Below are 27,939 nucleotides of genomic sequence, written 5' to 3'. Positions count from 1 at the left end.
GACATGATCTTATTCTTTTTGATGGCTGCATAGTATTCCATGGTGCATATGTATCACATTTTCTTTATCCAGTCAACTGTTGATAGGCATTTAGGTTGATTCCGTGTCTTTGCTATTGTGAATAGTGCTGCAGTGAATGTACACATACATGTTATCTTTATGGTAGAACAACTTAGGTTCCTTTGGGTACATACCCACTAAAGGATCACTCAGTCAAATGGTATTTCTGTTTTTAGGTCTTTGAGGAATCACCCACTGCTTTCCATAATGGGTGAAATAATTTACACTCCTACCAGCAGTATATAAGTGTTTCCTTTTCTCCTCACTAGCATCTGTTTTTTTTTTTTAATAAACTTTCTGATTCTCCAAGTACATTTCAGGGCTACTCAAATTTCATTGGCCAAATCAAGTCATACAGCAAAGTTTAAAATTCGTGGAGTGAAGGAAATACCCTACCCATGATAGAAGGACAGGAGACTAAATATTGGTGGACAGTAATACAGTCTACCACAACTACAATCATGTCTAACTAGTCATGCATTGCTTAATGATGGGGATACATTCTGAGAAATGTGTCCTCAGGTGATTTTATCAACCTGCGAACATCATAGAGTGTATTTACACAAACCTAGATGGTATCGCTTGCTATACACCTAAGCTATATGGTATAGCCTGTTGGTCCTAGGCTACAAACCCAATATTGTAGGCTATTGTAACACAATAAGTATTTGTGTATTTAAACAGAAAAATAGCTAATGAATACTAGGCTTAATACTTGGGTGATGAAATAATCTGTACAACAAAACCCCCATAACATGGCTTTACCTAGATAACAAACCTGTACATGTAACTTAAAAGTTAAGAAACATACAGTAAATATATGGTACTATAATGTTACGCAATCACCATCATATAGGTGATCCATCACTGACCAAAACTTCATTATGCAGTGTGTGACAGTATTGTATTTTCTTATTTTCAGAAATCTCAGCTTCAAGAGGGAAGGGTGTTATTTCTGTTTTCATGGTTCATAGTTCAAAGATGGTATTCAGCTCTTCTATCTGTTCATTTAATAAATATTACTAAGTATTTTGGAGGCAAAAGACATGTAGTGAAAAAATAGATACATGATATAAATTGATAAAAAGGAACATCGGAGGACTCTTTTGATAAATGTTCACTAAAGGAATTGGCCATGTCTATCAGGAAGAAAGTAAAAGAGGAATTGACTTAATGGAAGAAATAGATCTACTTATAAATGGAGCTGTCTAACTGTAGAAATAAAATTGGGAGATAGTAGCCTATAAAGAGTGGCAAAGGGTGGAGGGTACTTGTCAGAAAAGACATGGGGGTAATTTCAGTACTAAAAGGAATAATGGTTTTGGGGTCACAAAATTTGTGGTACATTTCCTCACTCATACCTGGATAAAGAAGTCACCTGTTTGGGTGACTCAGCTGTTTGGGCCAATCTCAGCCAATATTCCTACTGTCTTTCACCTAGATTACAATGCCACTTTGAGAGGTTTGTCTTCCTTAGCCATGTGATGAGTCTATGACAATGGGAAGGTCAAACCTCTACTATCAGACCAGACTATAAGTGCACTCCTGGTTTGACCTGACTCGTAGATCTGTGAGGAATGAAACCTCATTTTCCTTGTCACGCTAGAGAATTGCCAAAGACACTCTGCAATTTTCCTATTTAGATTTTTCCTCTCAACCCCAATCCAGCATTCTCATTACTTGGCAAGTGGGATAAAAAAAAGAACTATCCATCTACATGTTCTTTCTCTGGAATAGACTGAGCACATAATCACGAATCTGCTTGGTCTTGACTCCATATACGATAGGATTGACCATGGGTGGGAAAAGGAGATAGAAAATAGCAAGGAGTATGTGAACATGAGGGGCAGCACGGCGGGCTACACGGTGCATGACTGAAGAGATGACTACTGGAGTGTAGGTGGACAGGATGGCACCTATGTGAGACAGACATGTCCCAAATGCCTTGTAGCGGGCTTCCTGAGAGGCAAGCTGGAGAACTGCCTGAAGGATGAAGACATAAGACAGGATAACAAACAGCAGGTCCAGCACCACAATAAACATGGCCACAGCAATGCCATAGATATTGTTGAAGCTAGTGTCCCCACACGCCAGCCTCACCACAGCCATGTGTTCACAGTAGCAATGGGCAATCACTGGGCCTCGGCAGTAGTGGAAGCGTCTCAGCAGGAAGGGGAGTGGAGTCATTAGTGTCACAGCCCGGATCACAGCAGCCATGCCAATCTTGGTGATGAGGGACCCAGTCAGGACCGTGGTGTAGTGCAATGGCTTGCAGATGGCCACATAGGGGTCAAAGGCCATGGCCAGCAGCACTGCTGACTCCATGATGGAGAAGGAGTGAAGGAAGAACATCTGGACCAGACAGGCAAAGAAGTTGATCTCCTGATCCCTGAACCAGAATATGGCAAGCATTTTGGGCAGCGTTGTAGAAGAAAGAACCAAGTCAATGGTTGCCAACATGGCCAGAAAGAGGTACATGGGTTCATGGAGGGCTGCATCAGCCCGGATAATGAAGAGAAGGGTACAGTTGCCTAGCAGGGCCAGAGTATAAGCAAAGCAGAAGGGGGGATGGAGATCCAGGCATGCAGGTGTTCCAAACCAGGAATTCCTACCTACAAAAAGACAGCTGGATGTGTTGAGGTGATATTAGAGGGAAGCATGGCTCCTGGAAAATCTCCTTGTCAATTTTTACAGGGCTTCTTCACCTTCTATATATACCTTCTACAGTATATATGATTAGAGTTCAACCTGTGCTATCCCACCTGCAAAGATTACCTCTTGTCTCCATTGCTAGACATTAAACAAAATAACCTAGCAGCCTTCATAGACATGGAGAAGCATAATCCATATTTTCTACCCTCAAAGAAATTTGAATCTCATTGAGTAGATAGAATATTAAATACCCATAGAATTGATATCCCAAGACAACTTTCATAAAGGAATGGAGTATATGTAGTGTTTTCTGTGTTGTTGGTGATGTCATGAATACCTTGAAAAAAGAAGTGAAAATATGTTTGAATCAATTCATTTCTTTAGCACATACATTGGTACCATTCTACCTTTCAGTTAAGCTAAATTCCCAATTGCAAGAGCCAATTTTCTCTCCTGAAATCTGAGTTGAGTCCATGTATAAGTCAAACCCATTGGTTTCTAATGCCCAAATTAATCACACAATCTGCATATTTTCCCTAAAACTACTTTATCTGATATGGTTGCTACTAGCCATGTCACTATGTAAACCTAAATTTATACTTAATAAATTTCACATTTATACAAAATACTTTTCACGTGCTCAATAGCCACATGTGACTAGTGACTACCAAGAATATTTCCATCATTGCAGAAATTTCTGTTTAAGACCACTGCTCTACAGTTTATCTTTCACATCTTCTCAGTATTCACAGGTCTCTGTAAATACAGCCATGCTGCAAGCATACTGAGAAAATGAAAGGTCCTTTTTTGGTTCTCCACTGAAACTCATGTTAAACTCCCTGTGCATGTGACTCTCCCTCCACCTGTCTTCCAGTTCCTTCTTTTTGTCACAGGAGAATTTGCTCTCATCTTTAGCAAGACTGACTTATGACTTCCAAATATCCTTCTTGTTAACAATTTTTCACCTTTTTATCTTGTTCTGGTCATTGTTGTTTTTTCAGATCCTTAAACACTAGAGTTACCCAGTTTTTACCAAGACTGTTATAAAATTATAAAATATATGTTTGTATAAAACATATATTTATACAAAATATAAAATATAGGATCCCCTTAATGAGATTCTTTTGAGGATTAAATGAGATAATGTGCTTCAAACACTTAATAGTCACAGAACAAAGTAAATATTGAAAACAAAAACTGGGTCTCTTTTTCAAAAAGAAACTGTTGGGAAATATAATAATTGCTCTAAGATATTATAGCTAATAGTGTCAGACAGCCATATCTGAGTCCTTCTTTCTACCGATTCCCATGTCCTAAGTAACTAGGCTTATTGTTTCCATCTAGATGCCCTATATGCAACCTGCATCCAGCATAACCAAACTGAAAACTAACTTCCTTCCATAAGATTTGGAAAATGTTTAGAATCTAAAGTTATTGGCTGAAATCATGACTGCCACATATTCTAGTGGTAGACCTTGCACAAATCACTTATGTACTAGTTTGTTTCCTTCTCTGTTAATGGGAAATAGCACTGAACTACCTTTATCTGAGGGGTATAGGGAGGTTAAGTGTGATTATGTATAAAATCATTTTGTATAATTCCTTAGTGTGCAGAGCTTTGTCATTTATATTTCTCTTCTGTAGAACTGTTACTTTTTTAAAAATTATTTGTTGATTAATCTACCATGACATTAAATCCTCCTCCCTTTATTCAAACCTCTGCTTTTCTTTACAGCGAAACATGTAGAAAGGTCTACAATCTCAACTCTCTCAAGGATAATTGGTTTTGAAACATATCAATCTGGATTTTATTCCCATCACAAACCAAAAATTCCTTTTACTGTGACAATCAATGACCTCCATGATGATGGTGCCCTTATCACTTACCTGGCTTCATGCAACTGGACCTCTGAGCAACTTTTATCTGAATTGACCACTCTCCTGCTTAAAACTCACTTTTCTCGTGTACCACCATATTCCCGTTTCCCAGCTCCAGAGTGTCTCACTTCCTTCTCCTGCTTCTGCCCTAACTGTAAGTATTACATTTCTACAGTTCTCAAGCATCTTTTCAAATTTTATATCCATGTCATTCAGAAAATATATTAACTAAATTTAATGACAACTATTTAAACATTTTTACTGAAGAGGTTAAGGAAAAATTTATGAACAAAACAGATGGATCCCTTAGTAGAATAAGTTTGCTAAAGGTTGGAAAAGGATAATAAAAGGACATCATGATTAAATTACATATTATATAAAGTTTCATTGTTGTGATTTAAAAACCAAGGAATTAGGGCAGTTATGATAGGCATTTCATGATAGGGAGCAGGAGAAGTTGAAATTTGAAATAAAAAGCTCATTATACACCTTATTAGAAAATTTGAGAAAAATTGAATGAGGTGAGGAAATACTTAGCTTCACTTCCTTAAATGCCAAACTAAAGTTTCATGCCAGTGGTATATACAGAACAATTACACAGTGAACAAGAATAGGATGAAGGAGTGGAACAGGAAAGAGAATATGGATCCAAAGTTGCCTTACTGAGATGGATAATCCAATTCCACATGAAGAACCATAGAGAAGGAACCAAAGAATTGTCCACTCTAGACACAGAAGAGGGGAACTTTTATCCACTGGCTTCCACACCCCATAGGTCAAGGATGACCCAAGGAGTGTAGATTTCCTTGCATTTTCAGGTCCATACATGTACCAGAATAACACAATGAGATCCCTGAGGTGCCCATGCAATAAAGCAGAGAAACTGTGGGGGTGGGATACAGCTGAGTAAGGTGCTATCAACCTACACCTGCACTCGAATGGTTCCCACAACAATGCCTACAACAAAAAGGGGAGATGACAGGACATGAGAAGACCATAATAGATTTGGAATATAGGAGTCACCCAGGGGAAAGGAACAGTCTAAGAAAATGGAACAGCCAGAGAAAATGCCCCAAGACATAAAAACACCTGTTATTCAAATATCAGCAGGCAGCCAGCACAGGTAGGATGAAGCAAATGAGCAGGAGAATCAGGTCAGAACAGTGGGGCCAAATCACACAGGGCCCCATAGGCCTTTGTGGACTTTGCAAAAGTTCCCCATTTCTCTCAGAATCAAGGACATTGTTTTCAGCAGAGAGGAGATGTATCTGACTTATACTTTTAAAGTTTTCCCTGGCATTTATGATGGAGAATAGCACAAAGAGGGAAGGGTAGAATTGGGGGAAAGTACCTGGAGACTATTGCAGGAATCCAAGGAAGGGAGAACATTGGCTCAGAATCAAGGTAGCAGTGTATGTAGTGGGAAGTAATAGGATTGGGGATATATTTTTAAAATGTGTCAGTGACATTTTTGACAGGTTAGATATAGGAAGTGAGACAACAGGGAGTCGAAGATGATGCCCTGATTTTTGGCATAAACCACTGATAGGAGCTGCTCCCAAATGAGACGGGGAAAGCATGAAAGGAGGAGCTCAAGACTTCAATTTTTGAACATGGTGAGTTTGAGATATCAGAAATTCAAGTGAATATGGTAATACGTATAGAAAATAAATCATATTTAAAGCCACGAAACTGTTTGAGATCACCCAGATAGTAAATGTTCACAGAAAAGAGAACTAGAGAACCCAGAACTGAATCCCAACATTAAGAATGGATGGGAGAGGAGTTGGAGCACACTGAGATATTCGCAAGGGAAACTGACAGTGGAAACTATTAAGATAGAAACATTCCCAAATAATGTACTATCTTAGTATATAGAATATAGTTTACTAACAAGTGGATTATTACCATGTAAAATGCTACTGATGAGTCAAAGAACTTGAAAACACAATTGGCCTTGTGTTTAGAATTGCACAAGAGGATTGGATACCTTGATAAAAGCAATTTTGCTAGAATAGAGACAGGCAAAGCCTGACTTGACTGAGTTAGAATAGATAAGAGGGGAATTGAAGTTTGTTAACATGGCTAACTTTTTTGAGGAATTTGGAAGCAAAGGACAGCAAGTAAATAGGGCACTGGCTAAAATGGAAAGCGAAGTCAACTGTGTGTGTGTGTGTGTGTGTGTGTGTGTGTGTGTGTGTGTGTTTGTTTTAGAACAGAAGTATCATGTCTTTAGCTGAAGCAAATTATCCAGTAGTAGGGGAAAACTTGAAACTTAGACGAAGAAAGAGAATACTGCTCCTGAAAAGACCTTGAATATTGCATCTTTCTAGGTGGTCTGCTTGTTGACCATTGAGAATATAAACATATCCTGAAACAAACACAAATTTACATACCTTACATTCCTTGTAAGCTCCAGACTAGGATATCCAACTCCATACTCGATATCCCCACATATCTTCCTCACAGATATGTCAAACCTGCCATGCCTGAGGCAGAAATCATGACTACTTCTCTTCTTGTGCTGCCCATATCTCAGAACGTAACATCCTGCCCAACCAGTTGCTCAACCTAGAATCAAGTCATCCTGGATTCTTCTCTTTTCTTCCTGCATCATATTTAATCATCAGCAAGCACACTGGATCATCCTACATAGTAAATCTCCACGTTGCCCATTGCGTTTCCAACACTTCCACCCTTCTAACACCATCACCCTTGTTCAAGCCACAGCATCTCCCAGCAACTACTGCTACAAAAGAATCCTAACAAGTACACAAAGTTGCACTTTGTTCTCCAATATTTATCCTTCAACAATTACCCACCATATCATGAAGTGAAGGGACTGGAGTTAAGAAACTCGACCTATTTTCCTTCTGTAAACCCAGCCTCTAACATATATAGGTGTGGAACATTTCACTAAATAAAACAGACTACTAGATTACTGGAAGACATATTTCTCAGAATACTACTCCCCTCATGTGATTTAAGCTCAGAATTTGGGTTATCTTCTCATTTAAAATGCATCCAGAATGGAGGTTGTAAGCATCCCAATTACAATACTTTGTTACCTGCATCAGAATAAAATTATCTTCTTAATGGAAAATACTATTTTAAATATTCATAATGTTTGTGCATTTTTGTCAGGAACAAGCCCTTATGACAACAGACATTTTTATTTTCAAGTACATAGCAGTACCTAGAAACACGCCTGGCATCTAAGAAACTCTTCTAAAATACTATGAAATAATCCCACAAACCTGCTGCACCTTTACCTTATCTCAATATGTGTTTTCCACAAAACCCACGTTTTACTTTGAGTCTCCATGTCCGCCTAGATTCCTCCATTCAACTTTTAAACATCACTAACCACCCTGTGAGCTGTCTACCCATCTTCATACAAGAAAAAAAAGGCATCTCTTCTATCAGATTTCTTCCTGAAAAGACAGGGTGTCTAACAGTTCATAAATCTTACTTCCTTTGAAGTTCATCTAAAATCAACTCCTCAGAATGAAGTGCTCTGAGTAGGAGTGTGAATGGAGCCAGTCTTCTTCCCCTAATATCCAGAAACTAAGACCTCCTCTGTAGTGCAAGTTTTGTCCAGACTGTTCATTGTTTTCAGAACTAAGATGTCCATGCTCAAAGGATTTATCTTCTATTTCTCCTTAAAAAAGGCCTCTGTACCCAGAATGGACTCAATTAATACTGAATCTATTTGGTTGCCTATACCTTTATCTTAAAAGGATATCAGAATGACATATCTGAAAAACTTAGAACCAGACAAGGAAGGATAATCACATAATCAAGATACTTCAGGACTGCTTCTGGTAGAAGAACCTCAAAGATAACGTATTTCTTACCTTTCCCTGCCATCTTTCTAGTTCAGGCCTCATTTTCTTCCTCTTGACTAATGCAGAAGCCCTTTAACTGGGATGGGGGCATTTGCCAGGGGTTAGAAAAAGCAATGACAGGAGGTGAGAAGTGACAGATCCAAACTGGAATAATCAACTAAGACTTCTTGGAGATGGCCCACAGTGTTTGGCATAGGACGGAAGCAGGCATCCTCTGTGGTGGGGAGAGCATCTGGAGTTTGTGTACCAAACAGTTGGGTGGGACTATCGAGACTTCTGTTCCCTCTATTGAAGGACCAGAGTAGAAGCAATAACAGGGTTGGAGAGCTGATGCCTAAGATCAGGACTGGCTATGGGAAGAAATTGACAGTGCCGCCACCTTCCAGCTCACTCCCACCTTCCAGCTCACTCCCACCTTCCAGCTCACTCCCACCTTCCAGCTCACTCCCACCTTCCAGCTCACTCCCACCTTCCTGCTCACTCCTACCTTCCTGCTCACCCCAATAACATCACTTGTTTTCTGTTTCCCTAAGTTGCAGCTCTATCCACAGTCCTCAGTCTGACTTACAATCCTGGGCCCTTTCCATTAGCTTCATGCAGCACCGGTGCCGCCTTCCTCTTTCAGTCTAAGGAGTCTTAGAAGGAGGAAGCTGGGAAGCGAGTAGCTGGCTTTAATCCTCACCAACCTCTGCCCTTCTCCCAGAAGGCCGTGGAAACAGAAACTGCTGCACTTGAGCAGAGTCCTCAGAGACATCTCTGGCCTCCTCTCTCTGGGTTGATGCAAGGGGACTTCCCCTGACCCAAGGACTGTATCCTTGTTTCCTACAACCCATGCCTCCTCCCAAGCTAGTGGCACTGAGTTGTGCCTACTGGGGTCATGCCCTACTTGCCAGAGGCTGTGAGACTTTCAGGTGGAGCTGGCTTGTGTCTTGGTGTTTGCTGTGCCTCTCCTTACTCTTTATCCTTACAGTGTCTTCAAAGAAAGCCAGCCCCTTCAGAAAATATACACTGCAGGCAACTCCTGTCAGAACTGACTTGAAAGGGCAGGGAGTCCAGCCTGACCAGGCCAAGGTCATCCATTAGGCATTTTATTTTGCATTCATATTTCATATTGGCCTGAGATATGCATTAATAACCAGCTCGTGACCTTGATCTGGCACCTGTCTGATCCCTGATCTATTTTTCTTATCTCTAAGGTAGAGATAACTTTTACAATATTTTCTAACTCACAAGGATAGGAGGATCTAAGTAGATAAACAAGAGGCCACTATGAATGTGATTCCTTATGAATAATTAGGAAATTACCAATCATCTATAAATGATAAAGGGCGATCTTTCTACCTACAGCTGACTTAATGTGTGCTATTTTTCAAGGACCTGAGAAGATGCTTTTCACTAGAGTTCTCCATGGATTTTGTCTACCCTAATTCCCCATAATTTTTAAAAGCAATCTAAGAAAGCTGTAACTCAGTCATACTCACTCCCTTCCCACACAGGTACCCTGCAACTAACTTCCCCTTCTGTAATAGTTGGCCCTCAAGGGTGTGGACTCAGCCCTCCTCCATGATAAGTCTGATCTTTTGGGATGCTGGGATAAAGTGGAATTCCTACATAGTACATTTAAAGTTGCAGCCTAAATTAACAATGTACAGCTAGGCCAAGGGGATACAGCCTGTATGAAAAGCACCTCACCAAAACCTAATATTGCAAAAGCCAGATAAAAGCCAGACAAGAGCCAGATAGAATAGACAGGGTTTTTGTGAACAAAGCACCTTAATTTGCCCCCAACTCCATTCTGAATGGGTAATCCTGACATCATAGGAGCAGGATAAGAAGCACATGGAGTGGGGGAGTGGGCAGTGGGGCCATTGGCTCAAACCATGCTGGAGATAACTGCTGGAATATTGGAACACTTTGACTGTTTAATTCATTGACATCCTCCCCACCCTATCTTTTCTTTTGTAAAATCTAGATTCTTTTACATTCATATGCATCTTTGTTTTGGTGTTCTTCATTCCCTCCAGTTTTTTCATGTTTCCATCTGGATCATTTTTTTTCTGCATGAAAAACTACTTTTATTTTTGCTTTTATTACAGGCCATATAGTGACACATTCCATCAGCTTTTGCTCATTTGTAAAATTATCTTAGTCATCTTTGTTTGTGAAAGATGACTCACCTCCTGGGCCTCTGTCTAAAATTCTATTTCAATTTGAATAGGTTTTTAAATGGGCAATTCTTCTTTCATCCACTTTAGTATATTAATTGTATTCTGCCTTCACTTGCTTTTTTTGAAGTCAAGTATCTATTAATATCAGTCTTATTGTTGATCCTGTGAATATAATGTGCCCTACCCATACCTGGGTGCTGCCTTCTTTTTTTTTCCAGTTAGCTGTGATCACACAGAACATTGTAGGCCTTTGTATCAGTCTGTTCTCACACTGCTATGAAGAACTACCTGAGACTGGGTACTTTTATGGAGAAAAGAGGTTTGATTGACTCACAGTTCCTGCAGGCTGTACAGAAGCATGGCTGGGAGGCCTCAGGAAACTTAGTCATGGCAGAAGATGAAGGGGAAGCAAGCAGGTCTTACCACAGCGGAGCAGGAAAAAGGGAATGGGAGCGGGGCCATATGCTTTTAAACAGAACATCAAGGGGGAAATCTGCCCCCATGATCCTATCACCTCTCACCAGGTCCCCTCTTCTGACATGTGGGGATTACAATTCGAGAGGAGATTTGGGTGTGGACACAGAGCCAAACCATATCAGCCATGTAAGGATTTCACTTTGCAAAGGTTCATAATTTCTCTCAGAATAAAAGCCAAGTTTGAGCAGTGAATTGACATTATTTGACATATGTTTTTAAGATACTGCTTCTGACTTAATGGGAACAGCACAAGATGATGAGGATGAAAGCAGAGAAAGGATTACAGATGCTATTGTAGGCATCCAGAGAGAAGATGGTGTTTCCAATTCAATGTGTTAATCATATATATGGAGCGAAATCAGATATATCAGATTTTATATCTATTTTTTAAGTGCCAGTGAGAATTCCTGAAAAATTAGCTCTAGGCTGTGAGAGAAAAAGAAATCAAAGATAACACCAAGACTCCTTGCTTGAGGAACACGTAGGTGGGAAGGTGTTGTGAGGGTTGCTAGGCAGAACAGGATCCTATACTCAAGCATTGATCCTACTTTAAGGATGATGTGCACCTCTGTGTCCTAGCTTGGAATGTTGGGATGACCTAGTTTTTGAGTGATTAGAAGTATTGCATCTAGGCCTAGATAACTGCATCAAGTTTCCTTTATCCTAATCTATATACCCATCTATATGGGTATAAAATTATATGCGCCTGTAGGCTACTCATATATCTTATTCATGTTTTGATTGTGTGCTAAACTCAAATGAGCTCATAGAGAAGGTAATTTTCCTTTTACTATTTGTGACTAATCCTGGCTGTGCTAATGTTATGTTGATATATTACCTGTCTATGCGATCCTTATACTACTGGACTTGTTCTCGGAACAAAATTATTTCTTCACTGGGGATAGATATGACCTTAAGGATGATGTTATTCCCCGTATAAGTCAATGGGAAAATAAGATTTCTCTTGTTGGAAATAGCTTTTAAAATTCATGCTCTTTTCTATGTTTGTTTATATGTGGTTACAACTTAGTGTTTATTTTTTAGCTGCCCACCTGCCCCAACTATTCTCAGACAAAATAATCAAGAGGTGTTGACTACATGAGGCATTTGTCTTTGTGTCTGAGGGATTCATGGGAGCAGTGATGGAATATAAGGAGAAGCAAGAGTGTAGGTTCTTGCAATACTCTTGTCTCCTGCACAGCTTCCAACCTTCTACACCACACCTGACAAATGCTTGGAGATTGTTTCAAAGATAACTAATATAGAGAGAGATAGAGATACTTCCTAAACAGTAGTCTCTGAGGAAACAATGAAAGGGGTCACAAAAAATGAAGTACAAGAATGCATTTGTGGAAGATCCTGTATGAAAATATACTCATTTTCTAGGCTGTAATAACAAAATACCACAGACTGGATGGTTTCAATACAGAAACCTATTTTCTCAATTCTGGAAGCTAGATGTTCAAGTTAAGGTGTGGCATGGTTGATTCCTTTTGAGGCCTCTCTCCTTGGCTTGGACATTGTCTTCTCCTTGTGTCTTTTCTTATATGGACACCTGTTGTATTAGATTGAGTGCCATCCTAATAACTTCATTTTAACTTAATTAACCTCTTTGAAGACCTTATCTCCAAATACGGTCATATTACTCTGAGATACTAGGGTTTAGGACTTCAACATATGAGTTTACTGAAGGGGGACACAATTCAGCTCATAACACCCTGCCTTCCGGCTCCCTAAAGTCTAGTCCTTCCCACATGCAAAATACAAGCATCCCCAATTCCAGGAGTTAACTGTAAATACAAAATCTCATCTAAATGTAATATCTAAATCACTTATGTGACACTCTGGCATGAATCCATCCTGAGGCAAAATTTCCCTCCAGCTGTAAACCTGTGAAACCAGACAAGCTACCTGTGACCAAAATATAATGGTAGAACAGGCACAGGGTAGGCATTCCCACTCAAAAAGGGAGAAATCAGAATAAAAGTGTTATGAGTCACAAATAAGTCTAAAACCTAGCAGGGCAAATTACACTTGATTTAAGGCTCAGAATAATCCTTTTTGACTCAATGGACAGCAGCCCCTAACCCCTCAGTCCTGGGTTAGCGGCACCCTGGCCTTCTGAAACCAATGGGCTGGCTCTGCCCTCTGGAACCAAGGAAGAGGCAGCCTAACCTCCTGGATCTGTGTCTTTTGGGCTTGTGGTGGCAGTGGTATCCCTGCCAACCTCTGAACAACCTTAGGGTATGTTTTCCCTTTTCTTTAAGGATAATGCATGTTTGCAGCTAAATAGCTGTATTGGGCCATCCTCTGGAATCCCGGAAGTCCAACTACCTTCTTTCATGTCCTCCTAACTCTGTTCATTTCTGATGCTAATAAAATTCTCAAAAAGCATGTTGGTCTCTGATGCAATTCATGGGGTCCAAACTCTCAGATAAAAGGGATTCCTGTGAGTCTTTCCTGCATAGCCCCATCTCTATTCCTGGCTTCTGCTGAGATGGCTGATTGTATTCATAAACACATGCCTAATCATTTTTTTAAAAATTGGCACATATTAATTGTACATATTTAGAGGGTGCACGCAATATTTCCATACATGTATACAACTGGTAATGATCAAATCAGGGTAATCAATTTGAGATAATCACCTCGAATATTTATCATTTCATTGTGTTGAACATTCAAAATCTACTCCTCTGGCTGTTTTGAAATCTATACTAAATTATTAACTATTGTCATTCTAGTGTGCTATGGAATACTAAAACTTATTCCTTCTACCTAAAGGGCAATTTTCTACCCATTAACCAACTCCTCCCTATACCCTCTTCCCCCCTACTCTTCCAAGCCTCTGGTAACCACTATTCTAGTCTCTACTTCTGTAACACCGACTTTCTTTACCTCCCAAATATGAGTGGGACCATGAAGTATTTGTCATTGTGTGCTGGTTTATTTCATTTAATATACCTAATCTTTTTAGAAAATGGTTGTCCAGCCACACCCTTGATGTTCTTTCCAAATTACACTTATTTATTGTAATATGGATATGCTGAGAATTTTTCAGTCTTTAATTCCCGATTCCTTTTTGCTTAAATTCTTCTCCAACTTATCTCTCTCCTCACTCATAAGCAACAAGAACAAACCAGGTCACAATTTCAGCACTTTGCTTAGAAATCTCCTCAGCTAAATATCCAAGTTCATTACTTACAAGTTCTACTTTCCACAAAGTACTAGAACACAATTTGTCCAAGTTATTTTTCCTTTGATAACATAGATCATCTTTCTTCCAGTTCCTCCTTCCTGAGACCTCACTAAAAGCATCTTTAATATTCATATTTCTACCTACAATCTCTTCGAAGAAATCTTAGCCTTTTTTAACACGCACCTCAAAACTTTTTCAGCTTCAACCCATTATTCAGTTTCCAAGCAACTTCCACATTTTTAGGTATTAGTTACAGTAGCACCTTACTTTCTGGTGCCAAAATTAGTTTTCTAGGGCTTCTATAAAAGGTAATACAAACTGGGTGGCCTAATAAACAGAAATTTATTTCTTCACAATTCTAGAAGATAGAAGTCCAAGATCCAAGCAGAATTGGTTGCTACCGAGGCCACTCTTCTTTGCTTGTACATGGCCATCTTTCTGTATCTTTACGTGGTCTTCACTCTGCCTGCGTCTGTGTACAAATTTTCTCTTCTTGTATAGACACCTGTCATATTGGATTAAGGCCCATCCTAATCACCTCATTTTAACTTAAGTATTACTTTAAAGACTTTATCCCCAAATACAGTCACATTCTGAAGTGCTGGGTGTTAGGATTTTAACATATAAATTGGAAAGGGGAACAAAATTGAACTCATAAGACACGGTATGAGGGAGCATCAGAGGTGCAGTTCTCAGGATTAATATTAAGGGAATTCTCGAGTACCTAAGTTTGAATGAAATAGAACAAAACCTAAGTCAATATGCCCACATCTCATCTTCTTTGACTTCTCATATTTCTTCTATGCTGGGCCTTGGAATGGTGAGTTTAGAGAACACAAACCATTGGAATTATTCCATCCTCTGTCTGAGGACATAAACATAAGTCCGGCATCCCTTTCTTAACAGTCTGTATCCCTAGCCGATAGCATAGACTTGGCTAGATTATTAAATCAGTAAACAATTCACATTCTTGTTGAAAACATAAGATACATCTATGCACAAAGAAAGAGTTATGTGATATATAATAAAATGTCAGAGGATATGGTTTTTCTTCAAAGTATTTAATGAGATGGAATAGCCATGAGGATGAGGAGGTAAAAAGAAATCAAAGAATACAGACTGGCTTAGTTGAAGAAATAACCTTCTAACAAGCAGAGCTGTCTCACTTGGAATAAATAGGCCTAAAGGATGCATGTGCACCAGCACTGACAGTGTTTAGGTAGAGTCTAGGGATCAACTGTTAGAATATAGCAGAACTCCTGCACTGGATGGAGTAGGGGTCCTAACTCGGGAATCTGAGTGGATAATTCACCAAATTTCCAACAAGTCAGAGATGGAAATTCAGATTTTCACAGTCTTCTCTTAGGCAAATGAACTTGGAAGCATCTTTGTGTCCTTCAGCAAAGTCACCATGAGGCCGGAGGGTCAAGACACTGTCAAGTTTACTGACAGGAGTCAGGGCTCTGTGAGGAGACAGCACAGTCACCAGGTTCAATCCAGAGGCTACCAGAGGGCAAAGACCCACAAATTCTAAACAGACTGTTGGCACTGAGCTTCAGGACATCATTTATTCTTTTCATAATACAAGAAAAGAACTAAACATGGAGTCTAGCACCCATCTACTCTCAGCACAGCCCTGGCCCACTACAGCATTCACTGTGCCCCACTCTTTTTCCACTTATTCCTCACTCTCTATTCACACATCGTTTCTCAGGAATACTCCCAAGACTGTCACGGATCTGCTTGGTCTTAACGCCATAGATGATGGGATTGACCATGGGTGGGAAGAGCAGATAGAAATTGGCGAGGAGAATGTGGACGTGTGGGGCAGCACAGCGGGCCACACGGTGCATGACTGAAGAGATGACTGAAGGTGTGTAGAAGGCTAAGATGGCACCTATGTGAGAGACACATGTCCCAAATGCTTTGTAGCGGGCCTCCTGAGAGGAGAGTTCTAGAACTGCCTGAAGGATAAAGATATAAGATAGGATGATAAAGAATAGATCCAACACTCCAATAAACATGGCCACAGCAATGCCATAGATATTGTTGAAGCTAGTGTTCCCACAGCCAGCCTGACCACAGCCATGTGTTCACAGTAGCAGTGGGCAATCACTGGGCCTTGGCAGTAGTGGAAACATCTCAGCAGGAAGAGGAGTGGAGTCATTAGTGTCACAGCCCGGGCCACAGCAGCCATGCCAATCTTGGTGATGAGGGACCCAGTCAGGACTGTGGTGTAGTGCAGTGGCTTGCAGATGGCCACATAGTGGTCAAAGGCCATGGCCAGCAGCACTGCTGACTCCATGATGGAGAAAGAGTGAAGGAAGAACATCTGGACCAGACAGGCAAAAAAGTTGATCTCCCGATCCCTGAACCAGAATATGGCAAGCATTTTGGGCAATGCTGAGGAGGAAAGGACCAGGTCGATGGCTGCCAACATGGCCAGAAAGAGGTATATGGGCTCATGGAGGGCTGCATCAGCCTAGATAATGAGAAGGAGGATGCAGTTTCCAAGCAGGGCCAGTGTATATGCTGAGAAGGGGATGGAGATCCAGATGTGCAGGTGCTCCAGGCCTGGAATCCCCATCAACAAGAAGGAAGTTGGATGTGTTGAGGTGATATTGGAGGCTGACATGACTCTTGGAAATTCTCCTTGTTGATCTTCATAGGCTCCTTCACCTTCTAGGAAGAGTATCCAGAGTACATAGGATTAGAGAGTTCAATCACCTTCTATCATGAGCCCTTGTTACCATTCCTAGTCCTTAAACAAAATCCACTAGAAGTTCTCATAGACATGGAGAAGCATAATCTATGGTTCCTGCCCACAAGAAACTCTCATTTTTACTGACATCTAAATATTTAGATATCAATAGACCTGATACCACTAAACAGTTCTCATAAAGGAATGCAGAAGTGGTATTGTTTTGTGTTCTTGGTGACAGGATTATCTTGATCAAACAAGTAAAATATGTTTAAATCAATTCATTTAGCTCATACATTGTTACCATTCAACCTACCAATCAAACAAAACTCCCAATCATATGAGTAAATGTTCTGTTGAACTTTCTGGCTTAAGTGCCTATATAAGTCAAATGAACCCTGCAATTCCAGTGCCTCAATTAATCATACAATCTGTTTAACTTATCTGGAAGTATACTATCTAATGGCATTGCCACTTGCCCAAATGTGGCTATTTCTAGTCATCAAAAATAAAATTAAAAATTCATACCTCAATCACAAAAAATTAAGTGTTCAGTAGCATCTAAATTTAAGTGCTCAATAGACCTAATTTAAGTGCTCAATAACCCCATGTGACTAGTGGCTACTATACTGGACAATTTAGGTCAAGACTATTTCTATCCTTGCAGAAAGCTCCATTAAAGGGCACTGCTCTATAATACATCTTCCAGGTTCTTTTAACAAAAACTTTAAAAATACAGCTATGCCTCCAGCTTACGAGAAGATGAAGAGCCTTCTCTTTTGGTTTTCCTTCATCTAAACTCACATTAACTTTCCTGTTCATGTGGGTCTCCCTCCGTCCATCTTCCATTTCCTTAATTTTCATCACAGAACTCTTTCATCTTTAGAAAGACTAACATCTGGCTCCCCCACACACAAACTTTATGCTTAACAATTTTTAATATTTCTCTCCTCTCTTGCTCATTTTTCTTTCTTCTGTCAAAAGCCTTAAACACTGAAGTTGCCCAATTTTTACCCGGGCATTCTTCTTGTTAGAATTTATTTAATGAAGTTCTTTTGACAATTAAATGAGATAATGCATCGAGACAGCACAGTCAGTAAGCAAAGTAACTGCTTAGTTATTGGTCTTTTTTCAATATGAGAAAATTGAGTGTTGGGAAAATAATATCTCTAAGACACCATAGTTAATAGTGTCAGCCAAGTTTGAGTTCTAGCGTTTTCCAAATTTAATGTTCTAAATAATCATCTCCTTTTGCTTCTACCTAAATGCCCAAAGGCAACTCATGTTTTGTATATCCAAATTTAAAACAAGTTCCTTTTTTTCCATAAAGTATGGGAAAAGTTTAGAATCTGAAGCCTCAGTCAAAATCATGATTGTCCAAGGTCACATAGCTAGAAGATGTGGCAAATAGCTTATTTCAAGCCCCTGTTTCTTCTCTGGAAATGGGTAATAAAACTGCCCTACCTTTATCTCAGGGTTGTAGGGAGAATACTAGAATTACACACAAAATGTCTTTTTGTATAATTATTTAGTGTTTATTATTATTATTATTTTTTGAGGCAGAGTCTCGCTCCTTCGCCCAGGCCGGAGTGCAGTGGCGCTATCTGGGCTCACTGTAAGCTCTGCCTCCCCGGCTCACGTGACTGTCCTGCCTAAGCGTCCCGAGCAGCTGGGACCACAGGTGCCCGCTACCACGCCCGGCTAATTTTTTGTATTTTTAGTAGATACGGGGTTTCACCCTGTTAGCCAGGATGGTCTCCATCTCCTGACCTCGTGATCTGCCCGCCTCGGCCTCCCAAAGTGCTGGGACTACAGGCGTGAGTCACCGCGCCCAGCCTAACGTTTATTATTTAGAGCCTTATTTGTCATCTGTCTCTCCCTCCACAGAAAACTTATGCTTGAAAAGAAAAAAAAAAAAAGGTTTCTATGTCGATTAACACTTTATAATCTTCTCTTCCATGATCTTATATCCTCTCTATTTTTTCAAAGTTTAGCTCTTCTTTGCATAAAAATACCTAGGAATGTCTACATATTCAGATTCAACTCCCACAAATTTCCTGTAGTATTAGCACATTCTAATCTACCTGAAAAAGCACTCATTTGGGCCAGAAATGACCTCCATATGATGCCATGGTCACATACTTGCCTTCATTCATGTTGATCTTTCAGCAGCTTTTTTCTGAATTGACCACTCTTCTGAAACTCCTTTTCTCCTCTTGGCTCCCCTTAATACTTACATTACCCATCAAAGGAGCTGCTTCTTTCAGTCTCCTGCTTCAGCCCTACCTCAAAATATTGAATTATTGCATGTCTCAAGCTTTAATTCTATTCAATGCTATGTCCACATAAAATTCAGTAAATATATTTGGCAAATTTAGTACAATAAAAATGTAAATATTTTTGCTGATTCGATTAAGAAAAAATTCATGAACAAAACAGATCCCTTGGAGTAATTTTGCTAAAGGTTGGAGAAGGATCACAAAAGGACATAGTAAGTAAATTACATCATAATATACAAAGGTTCACTGTCGTGATTTTAAAAAACAAACCAAAAAAAGGATCAAGGATATTGAGGATAGGAATTCCATGGCAGGGAGCAGGGGAGGTTGAAATCTGAAATAAAGAGATCATTGCAGGCCTCATTGCAAAGGGAATTCTAGCAAATATTAAATGAGGTGAGGAAATACTAGCTTTGTTTCTTTAAAAAGCCAAACCTGTAATTCCAGACAAGTGGTATATATAGAAAAATTATACAATGAATAAGAGTAGGATGAAGGAGTGGAACAGGAAAGAGAATATGGATCCAAAGGTGCATTATTGAGCTGGATAATGCAGTCATCACTGTATCCAGTTCCACATGAAGAACCATTAAGAAGGAACCAAATAATTGTCCACTCTAGACACAGAAGAGGGGAACTCTTATCCACTGGCTTCCACACCCTGGCTTCCACACACATCCTTGGGACAACCCAAGGAGGGTGAATTTCCTTGCACTTTTAGGTCTATACATGCACCAGAATAACTGAATGAGATCCCTGAGGTGCCATGCAAAAAAGGAGAGAAACTCTGGAGTGGGATGCAGCTGAGCAAGGTGCTGTCAACCTACACCAGCACTCAAATGGTTCCCACAGCAATGGCTACAACAAAAAGGGGAGATGATAGGATGTGAGACAGCCATAAGATGATGTAGGAGTCTCCCACAGGAGAGGAACAGTCTAAGAAAATGGAACAGCCAGAGAAAATGCCCTAAGACATAAAAACACCTGGTATTCGAAGATCAGCAGGCAGTCTGCTAGGATGAAGTGAATGAGCAGGAGAATCAAGTTAGGGTGCTGGGGCCAGATCACACAGGACCTCATAGGCCTTTGTGGAACTTTGCAAAGGTTCCTCATTTCTCTCAGAATCAAAGACATTGTTTTCAGCAGAGAGGGAGGAGACTTACACTTTTAAAGTTTTCTGTGGCATCCATGATGGATAATAGCACAAATAGGGAAGGGTAGAACCGGGGAAAAGTGCCTGGAGACTATTGCAGGAATCCAGGGAAGGGAGAGAACATTGGCTCAGGATCAAGGTAGCAGTGTATGTAGTGGGAAGTAATGGGATTGGGGATATATTTCAAAAATAATGTCAGTGATATTCTTGACAGGTTGGATATAGGATGTGAGACAACAGAGAGTCAAAGATGAGACCCAATTTTTCGCATAAACATCTAATAGAAAGGAGTTGCTCCCAACTGTGATGGGGAAGGTATGGAGGGTGGAGGTCAAGACTTCAATTTTGAACAGGGTAAGTTTGAGATATCTATCAGAAATTCAAGTGAAGATGGTGAAATATATGTGGAAAAGAGATAAACAGCACCCAGATAATAAGTGTTCACAGAGAGAAAAGAACCTAGGACTGAATCTCAATGTTAAGAATGGGGTAGGAGAGGAGTTGGGGCCCATGGAGAAGTTGGAAAGGAACTCTGATAGTGGACAAGTATTAATATAGAAAGATTTTTAAGGTGATGTGCTATATTAATAGTCTATTGAATATAGTTTGTTAATGAGGACATTATCACTGATTTAGTAAGATTATACTAAATGCTATTGATGAGTCAAAGAATTTGAAAACCAAATTAGCCTGCTTTTGGAATCACAGAGGATCAAATGCCTTGATAAAAACTATTTTGCTAGAATAGAGGAAGGCAAAGTGTTACTTGACTTAGAATAGCTGAAAGAGGAATTGAAGTCTTTTAACATGGTTCACTCCTTTGAAGAGTTTGGATGTAAAGGCCAGTAAGTAAATAGAACACTGGCTAAAAGTGAACAGTAGAGTCAAGAGTTTGTGTGTTTGCATGTCTGTGTGTTTATATGTAAATTTGTTTTTAAGAAGGGAGAAAAACATGTTTTTTTCTGTTGAAAAATTATCCAGTAGTAGGAGAAAACTTGAAAATTAAAAAAGGGAATACTGTTCCTGAAAAGAACTTGAACACTGCATCTTTCTTCTGGTTGACCATTGAGACATAAACATATCCTGAAATGTCAAATATAATTTAAATACTTTACCTTCCCTGTAAACTCCAGACTAGACTATCCCCACATATCAGCCTCACAGATATGTCAAACCTGTCATGCCTGAGGCAGAAATTATAACTACTTCTCTGCTTGTGCCACCCATATCTCAGAATGCAACATCCTGTCCAAGCAGTTGCTCAACCTAGAATCAAGTCATCCTGGATTCTTCCCTATTCTTCCTGCACCATATTTAACCATCAGCAGGTACCACTGGATCATCCTACGGACTAAATCTCCAAGTTGTCTGTTATATTTCCATCATCATCACCCTTGTGCAAACCACCAGCATCTATCACCAACTACTGCTGCAAAAGAATCTTAACAAGTATACAAAGTTCCTCTTTTATTCTCTAATATCTGTCCTTTCATAAATATTCACCAAATCACAAAGTGAAGGGACTGAAGTTAAAGGACTGTGCCTATTCCCTTCTGTAAACTCAGGCTCTAACATACATGGTAAGCGTGGAACATTTCACCAAATGAAGCATGACTTCTAGACTGCTGAAAGACATCTCTCTGACGTTTTCAGATTACTACTCCCCTCCCCTCATATGATGCAAGCTCAGAATGTTTGATTATCTTGTAATTTAAAATGCATCTGGGATGGAAGTTCTAAGAATCCCAACAATAACCTCTGTTACCTACATCAGAATAAAATTCTCTTCTTAATGGAAAATACTGTTTTAAGTATTAATATTTGTACATTTCTTCCAGGAACAAGATTTGACCTCGTGGCAAATAGGTACTATGACAACAAGAACATTCTTTCTCTTCAACTGGTATATCTTCAGTACCATGAACATTGGCTGGTACATAACAAACCTGTGGGATAAAAAAAAACACAGCTATTGTACATCTCCCCTTGTAAACATGCATTTTCCTCAATCCAAGCATGTTTTACTTTGTCTTCATATCCCCCTTGAATTCCTCTGTGCAACTTCTGAACATCACTGATCATCTTGAGACCTGCTCACCCATCCTCACACATAGAAAATTGATGGCATCTCTTAAATTTTTCTGGAAAAGACAGGATGTCCAAGTCCATAAATCTTATTTCCTTTGAACGTCACCTAAAATCAACTCCTCTCAGAATGAAGGACTCAGAGTAGGAGCGTGAATGGAGCCAGTCGTCTTCCCCTAATATCCAGAATCTAAGACCTGCTCTGTAGTGAAAATTTTGTCCAGACTGTTCATTGTTTTCAGAACTAAGATGTCCATGCTCAAAGGACTTGTCTGTTTATGTCTCCCAAAACTCCTTAAAAGAGGCCTCCATATGCTGAATGGACTCAGTTAATACTGATATCTATTTGGTTGCCTACAGCTTTATCTTAAAAGGATATCAGAATGACAGATTTGAAAAATTAAGAACCAGACAAGAAAGGATAGTCACATATGCAAGGTGCTTCAAGACTGCTTCTGGTAGAAGAACCTCAAAAACATGTATTTACCTTTCTCTGACATTTGTCTAGTTCAGGCCCCATTTTCTTCCTCTTGACTAATGCAGAAGCCCTTTAACTGGGATGGGGACACTGGTGGGATTTAGGAAAAGCAGTGACTGGATCCAAACTGGAATAATCAGCTAAGAGCTCTTGGAGATGGCCCACAGTGTTTGGCACAGAAAGGAAGCAGGCATCCTCTGTGGTGGGGCAAGTGTCTGGGGTTTATACACAAACCAGTTAGGTGGGACTATCAAGACTTCTCTTCCCTCTATTGGAGGGCAAAGATGAGGAAATATGGGATTTGGGCAGAGGGTAAGGTGTGGGAAGTAACTGAGAGTGCCCCCACCCACCTTCCTGCTCACCCCAACTATGTTACCTCTTTCCTCTTTCTCCCCAGTTGCAGCTCTGTTCACACTTCTCAGTCTGACTTAAAATTCTGGGCTCTTTCCCTTAGCTTCATGCAGCCCCAGTGCCACCTTCCTTTTCTAGTCTAAAGAGTTTGGGAAGGAAGAACCTGGGCAAATAGCAGCTGGCTTTATCCTCACCAACCTCTGCCCTCCTCCCATAAGGCTGTGGAAGCAGAAACTGCTGCACTTGAGGAGAATCCTCAGGGATCACAGACGGCTCTGGCCTCATCTCTCAGGGCCTTTATAAGGGGACTCCCCTGACCCAGGACTCAAACCCTGAAGGTTTCCTGCCCCATTTAATAGCACTGAGTCATGCCTCCCAGGGATCATGCCCTACTTCCCAGAAGCTGTGAGCATTTTCAGTGGAGCTGGCTTGCACCTTGGACTTTGCTGTGCCTCTCCTTACCTTTACTATCATACTTGCAGTATCTCAAAAGAAAGACCAACTCACTAGAATGTGTACACTGCAGGCAACTCCTATCCCAATGTGACGTGAAAGGGTAATGATTCCAGTCTGACCAGGCCAAGGTCATCCATTAGGTGTTCTATTTTGCATGCATATTCTATATTAACCTGAACGCTACATTAATATCCCACTTGTGACCTTGGTTTGGCATTTTCTGATGCTTAATCTGCTTTCTCATCTCTAAAGTAGAGATAATATTCACAATTTTTCATAACTTACAGAATGGATGGGAAATTTATGTACATAATTGAGATGACAGTATAAATGTGAATGTGTATGAATAATGACCATTCCTCTATAAATGATAAAGGGTGACCTTTCTGCCTACAACTGACTTGAATGTCTATTTTTCAAAGACCTGAGAAGAAAGCTGCTTTTTACCAGGGTTCCTGTCTTAGTCTATTTTCTTTTGCTTATAACACAATACCATTAAATTGGGTAACTTATAAAGGAAAGGAATTGATTTCTTGCAGTCATGGAGGCTGAGAAGCCCAAGATCATGGGGCCTAGGTCATTCTTGCTGGTGGGGCCTCCCTACAGTCTCAAGGGGCCACAGGACATCCCACAGCAAGGAGCTGAGCATGCTAATGTGCTACCTCAGGTCTCTCTTCCTCTTCTCGTAAAGCCACCATTCCCACCACAATGTTAACAAGCTGGTTTGTTAATCCATTAATCTATTCATGAATAGATTAGTCCATACATGAGGGCAGAGCCCATGTGACCCAGTCACTGCTTTTAAAGGCCCCAGTTCTCAGTACTGCCACATTGGAGATTTGTATGGCAGGGACAAATATTCAAACCATAGTATTCTGCCCTGCCCCACCCCCTAAAACTCATGTTCTGACATACAAATACATTCATGCTATCTCTATAGCCCCAATGTTTTAACTCATTCCAGCACCAACTCAAAAGTCCAAAGTGCAGACTCTCATCTATGAGTCTGTGAAATCAGAACAGGTTACCTACTTCCAAGATACATTGATGCTACAGACATAAAACATTCTTATTCCAAAAGGGAGAAATAGGCAAAGAAAGGAATAACGTGCCACAGGCAAGGCCAAAACCCAGCAGGGCAGACATTACATCTTAAAGCTAGACAATAATTGCTTTTCATTTTATGTAAAGCCTCCTGGCAGCCCCAGGCAGCCCCACCCTATGGCTTTGCTGTGTACTCCACACAACACTGCCTCTATAGGTTTCTGAGGGTTTCCCAGGTAGGCATTGCCTGCTGCTGGTAACGCTACAGTTCTGGGGTCCTGCTTTCATGACACTAGGCATCATCCTGGTAAGAACTCTCTGCAGCAGCTCCAACCCCACATTTTTACTCAGCACAGCTCTAGTGGGGGCTCTTAGCAGGGGTGCAGTGGCTCTGCCCCACAAGTCTCTGCCCCAGCTCCCACGTTGTAATCAACTTCCTGTGAAATCTGCATGGAGACTGCCAAGTCTTCACAGCTCTTGCTTTCTGCAAGCCTGCAGGATTAGCACCACATGGACACTGCCAAGGCTTAGGGCTTGTATCCTCTTAAAGGGCAAGTCGACCTGCACCTGGGGCTGCTTGGGCCATAGCTGGATCAGCTGAGAAGCACTGAGCCAGAGTAAATTAGGGAGCAGAATCCCAAGACAGCCCTGGGTAGCAAACCTTTGGAGGGTGCCTCGGGCCTCTCTCTGGAAACTATTTTTTCCTTCTAGGCTTCTGGATCTATGATAGGAGTGACAGCCTCAACTATCTTTGAAATGCCTTCAGGGTCTTTCTTCTGTCATGCAAAAGACCACCACAATGGCTAAATAATAGAGGAATTTTATTGGCAATATTAGTTGCAAACCAGGAAAAGATAGTCTCTAACTTGTACCAAAGGTTCTCTCTCTGAAGAGGGAAAGGGCAGACTGGTTTTTATGCTTCACAAGGTGTGTATTACATAATAGTCATACATACTCAGCAGGTTTGGAGAAAAAGCTAATACATATTTATGAGGGGAGTTGAGCATATGCATAATGGGTAAAGATATATGTAATATACATCTCATGTTCATTTTGGAATGAGGTTTTAGCATTAAAATGAGGCAGAACTTGGCTCTTTATTTTTGCCTTTTATCAAAAGACAAACCATAGGACACAAAGACAGTTATGAGCTTGCTGAAACTGGCTTGAGGTCTGCAATTGTTTATCAGGAAAGAATGTAAGGCAAGTCCTCTGTCTAATCAGAATTGTAGTGGCCTGGGTTGTAAATCACTTAGGAAAGGTTTGACAATCTACCTAATAGCTCCTGTTGTTAGGGAGATTAGCAAGAGTGTGGTTCTTCTTGTAGCCATAAGGAATTTAGGAAGTTGCCATGCCAGTCAAGCGTGAATCCTCAACCAGTAGGTAACTTTTGTTTCCTTAATCTTAGGGTCCATATCAGTTGATAAAGGGGCATCTATTTTGGTCTCTCAAATTATACTTCCATTGTCTTGAGGACCTGGTTCTTTTCAATCCATGTTAATCTCCGTAGCAAACCACGTCTGGGCTACACTCTTGGTTTCCTCTCCTGAGCACACTTTTTCATTCTTTACATCAAGAGGCTGAGAGTTTTCCAAATCTTTCCACTTTACTTTCCTTTTAATCATAAATCCTGTTTTTAAATTATGCCTTTGCTCCTGAATCTCAGTGTAAGGGGCCAAAATTAACCCCCATGAATCACCTTCTATATTTTGCTTAGAAACTTCTTCAGCCAAGTACCCTAGTTTATCACTGTCAAGTCTGGCCCTTCACGAAGCCCTTGGGCATGAACACAGTTTAGCTAAGTTCTTGGCCAATTTATGACAGCGATGATCTTTACTCCTGTTTTCAATAATTTGTCCCTCAATTCTATCTGAAACCTTATCAGAATGGCCCTTATGCTTCATATTTTTACCAGCATTCTGGCCACAACCACTTAATCTCTAAAGAGTTTCAAATGTTCCCTAATCTTTATTTCCTCTAAGCCCTCATCAGAGTCTAGGCTTTTAAGATGCTCCTCCAAATTTGTCCAGCCTCTTCCCAATGTTAGAAACAAATGCTTGATACTGCAAAGAAGAACCAGCACTCAGGCAAAAAGTTTTCTCAGCAAGGCAATTTACTTCTGTAGAATGGTGAAACCTGCATCAGCCACAATTGCAAGAGCACACCAAACAAAGGAGAAAAGGGGTTTTTATCCCTAACGCAATTCCTGTTTGTGTCCTTTCCCCATTGGCTGGAGTTGGACCTTACAATCTAATCTATCCAGGTTGGCTGAGACTTAAACTTCTCCAAATAGGGAAAAAGACTGAAACTTTTCCAGATAGGGTAAACACGCACTTTGCGAAAGGAGGGGAGGAAGAGATGTCCATTACTAACTAGGCAGGAGGGAAGGCATGTCTAGGTATGTCTGGGCATGTCTGGGTGTGGCAAGGCAGGAAGGGTTGGTCACAGAACAGAGACAACAAGGAAATTTGAAACTTTTTCCAAATAAGGTAGTGGGATGAGGACTTTGAAGACTGAAGCAGGGAGAAGGGCTAATTTACAGTCTTACAACTTATAACAAGAGAGTTAAGTTTTGAAGAGGAAATTGTTCTAACAAATTTTCCCTTTTCCATTTTATAATTCTTTCTCTTCAAAATGTCTTAACATAATTCGGCTTGGTTGTTCCTCTTGGTAGTTTAGAAGTAGGAATTTATCTGAATAGGGTAGGGGAGAGTGGAGAAAGGCTTTTGTGAGAGTGGTTCTAGAAGCCTTTGCATTAACCCACGAATACAGGGTATGATACAGCAACTTACAAGAATAAGTACACCTATAACAATTGCAAAAGAAGTAAATATTGAAGTCAAGAGTCCTTTCCACTTCTCAAACCATTTCCCATGAGACTTGTAAAAGGGTTATTTGTTCCAGAATTTTTAGCTAATTCATTTTCTAAATTGATAAGCCCTTGCAATGGTTTTGTAATTGTTCCATCAAGGGCTGTGTTACTAGGAATAAAAATACAACATTGAACTCCAATCATGACACAGGCTCCACCTTTTTCAGCTACTCTATCAAGAGCTATTCTGTTTTCCCCAGCCATCTGGCTGGTGGCACCTAGTTGTTCAAATATTTCT

The 27,939-nt window shown here is 40.3% G+C and overlaps 1 protein-coding gene and 1 pseudogene across 1 annotated transcript; both read right to left on the bottom strand.

Annotated features, from left to right (window-relative positions):
* Nucleotides 1-1,773: 1,773 nt before the first annotated feature.
* LOC100979050 (olfactory receptor 52K1) lies at nucleotides 1,774-8,460 on the bottom strand. Its single transcript, XM_003804654.6, is given in 3 exon segments — nucleotides 1,774-2,625; nucleotides 2,628-2,668; nucleotides 8,448-8,460. Coding segments are annotated over 3 exon segments (906 nt in total).
* Nucleotides 8,461-15,446: 6,986 nt separating this feature from the next.
* Nucleotides 15,447-16,958, bottom strand: LOC100979386 (olfactory receptor 52K2-like; annotated as a pseudogene).
* Between the last annotated feature and the right edge of the window lie 10,981 nt (nucleotides 16,959-27,939).

The sequence above is a fragment of the Pan paniscus genome, chromosome 9 (assembly GCF_029289425.2).
Source record: "Pan paniscus chromosome 9, NHGRI_mPanPan1-v2.0_pri, whole genome shotgun sequence".
NCBI lineage: Eukaryota > Metazoa > Chordata > Mammalia > Primates > Hominidae > Pan > Pan paniscus.
Note: the sequence above shows the minus strand (reverse complement) of the source record. Positions and strands in the feature narration are given on the sequence as shown.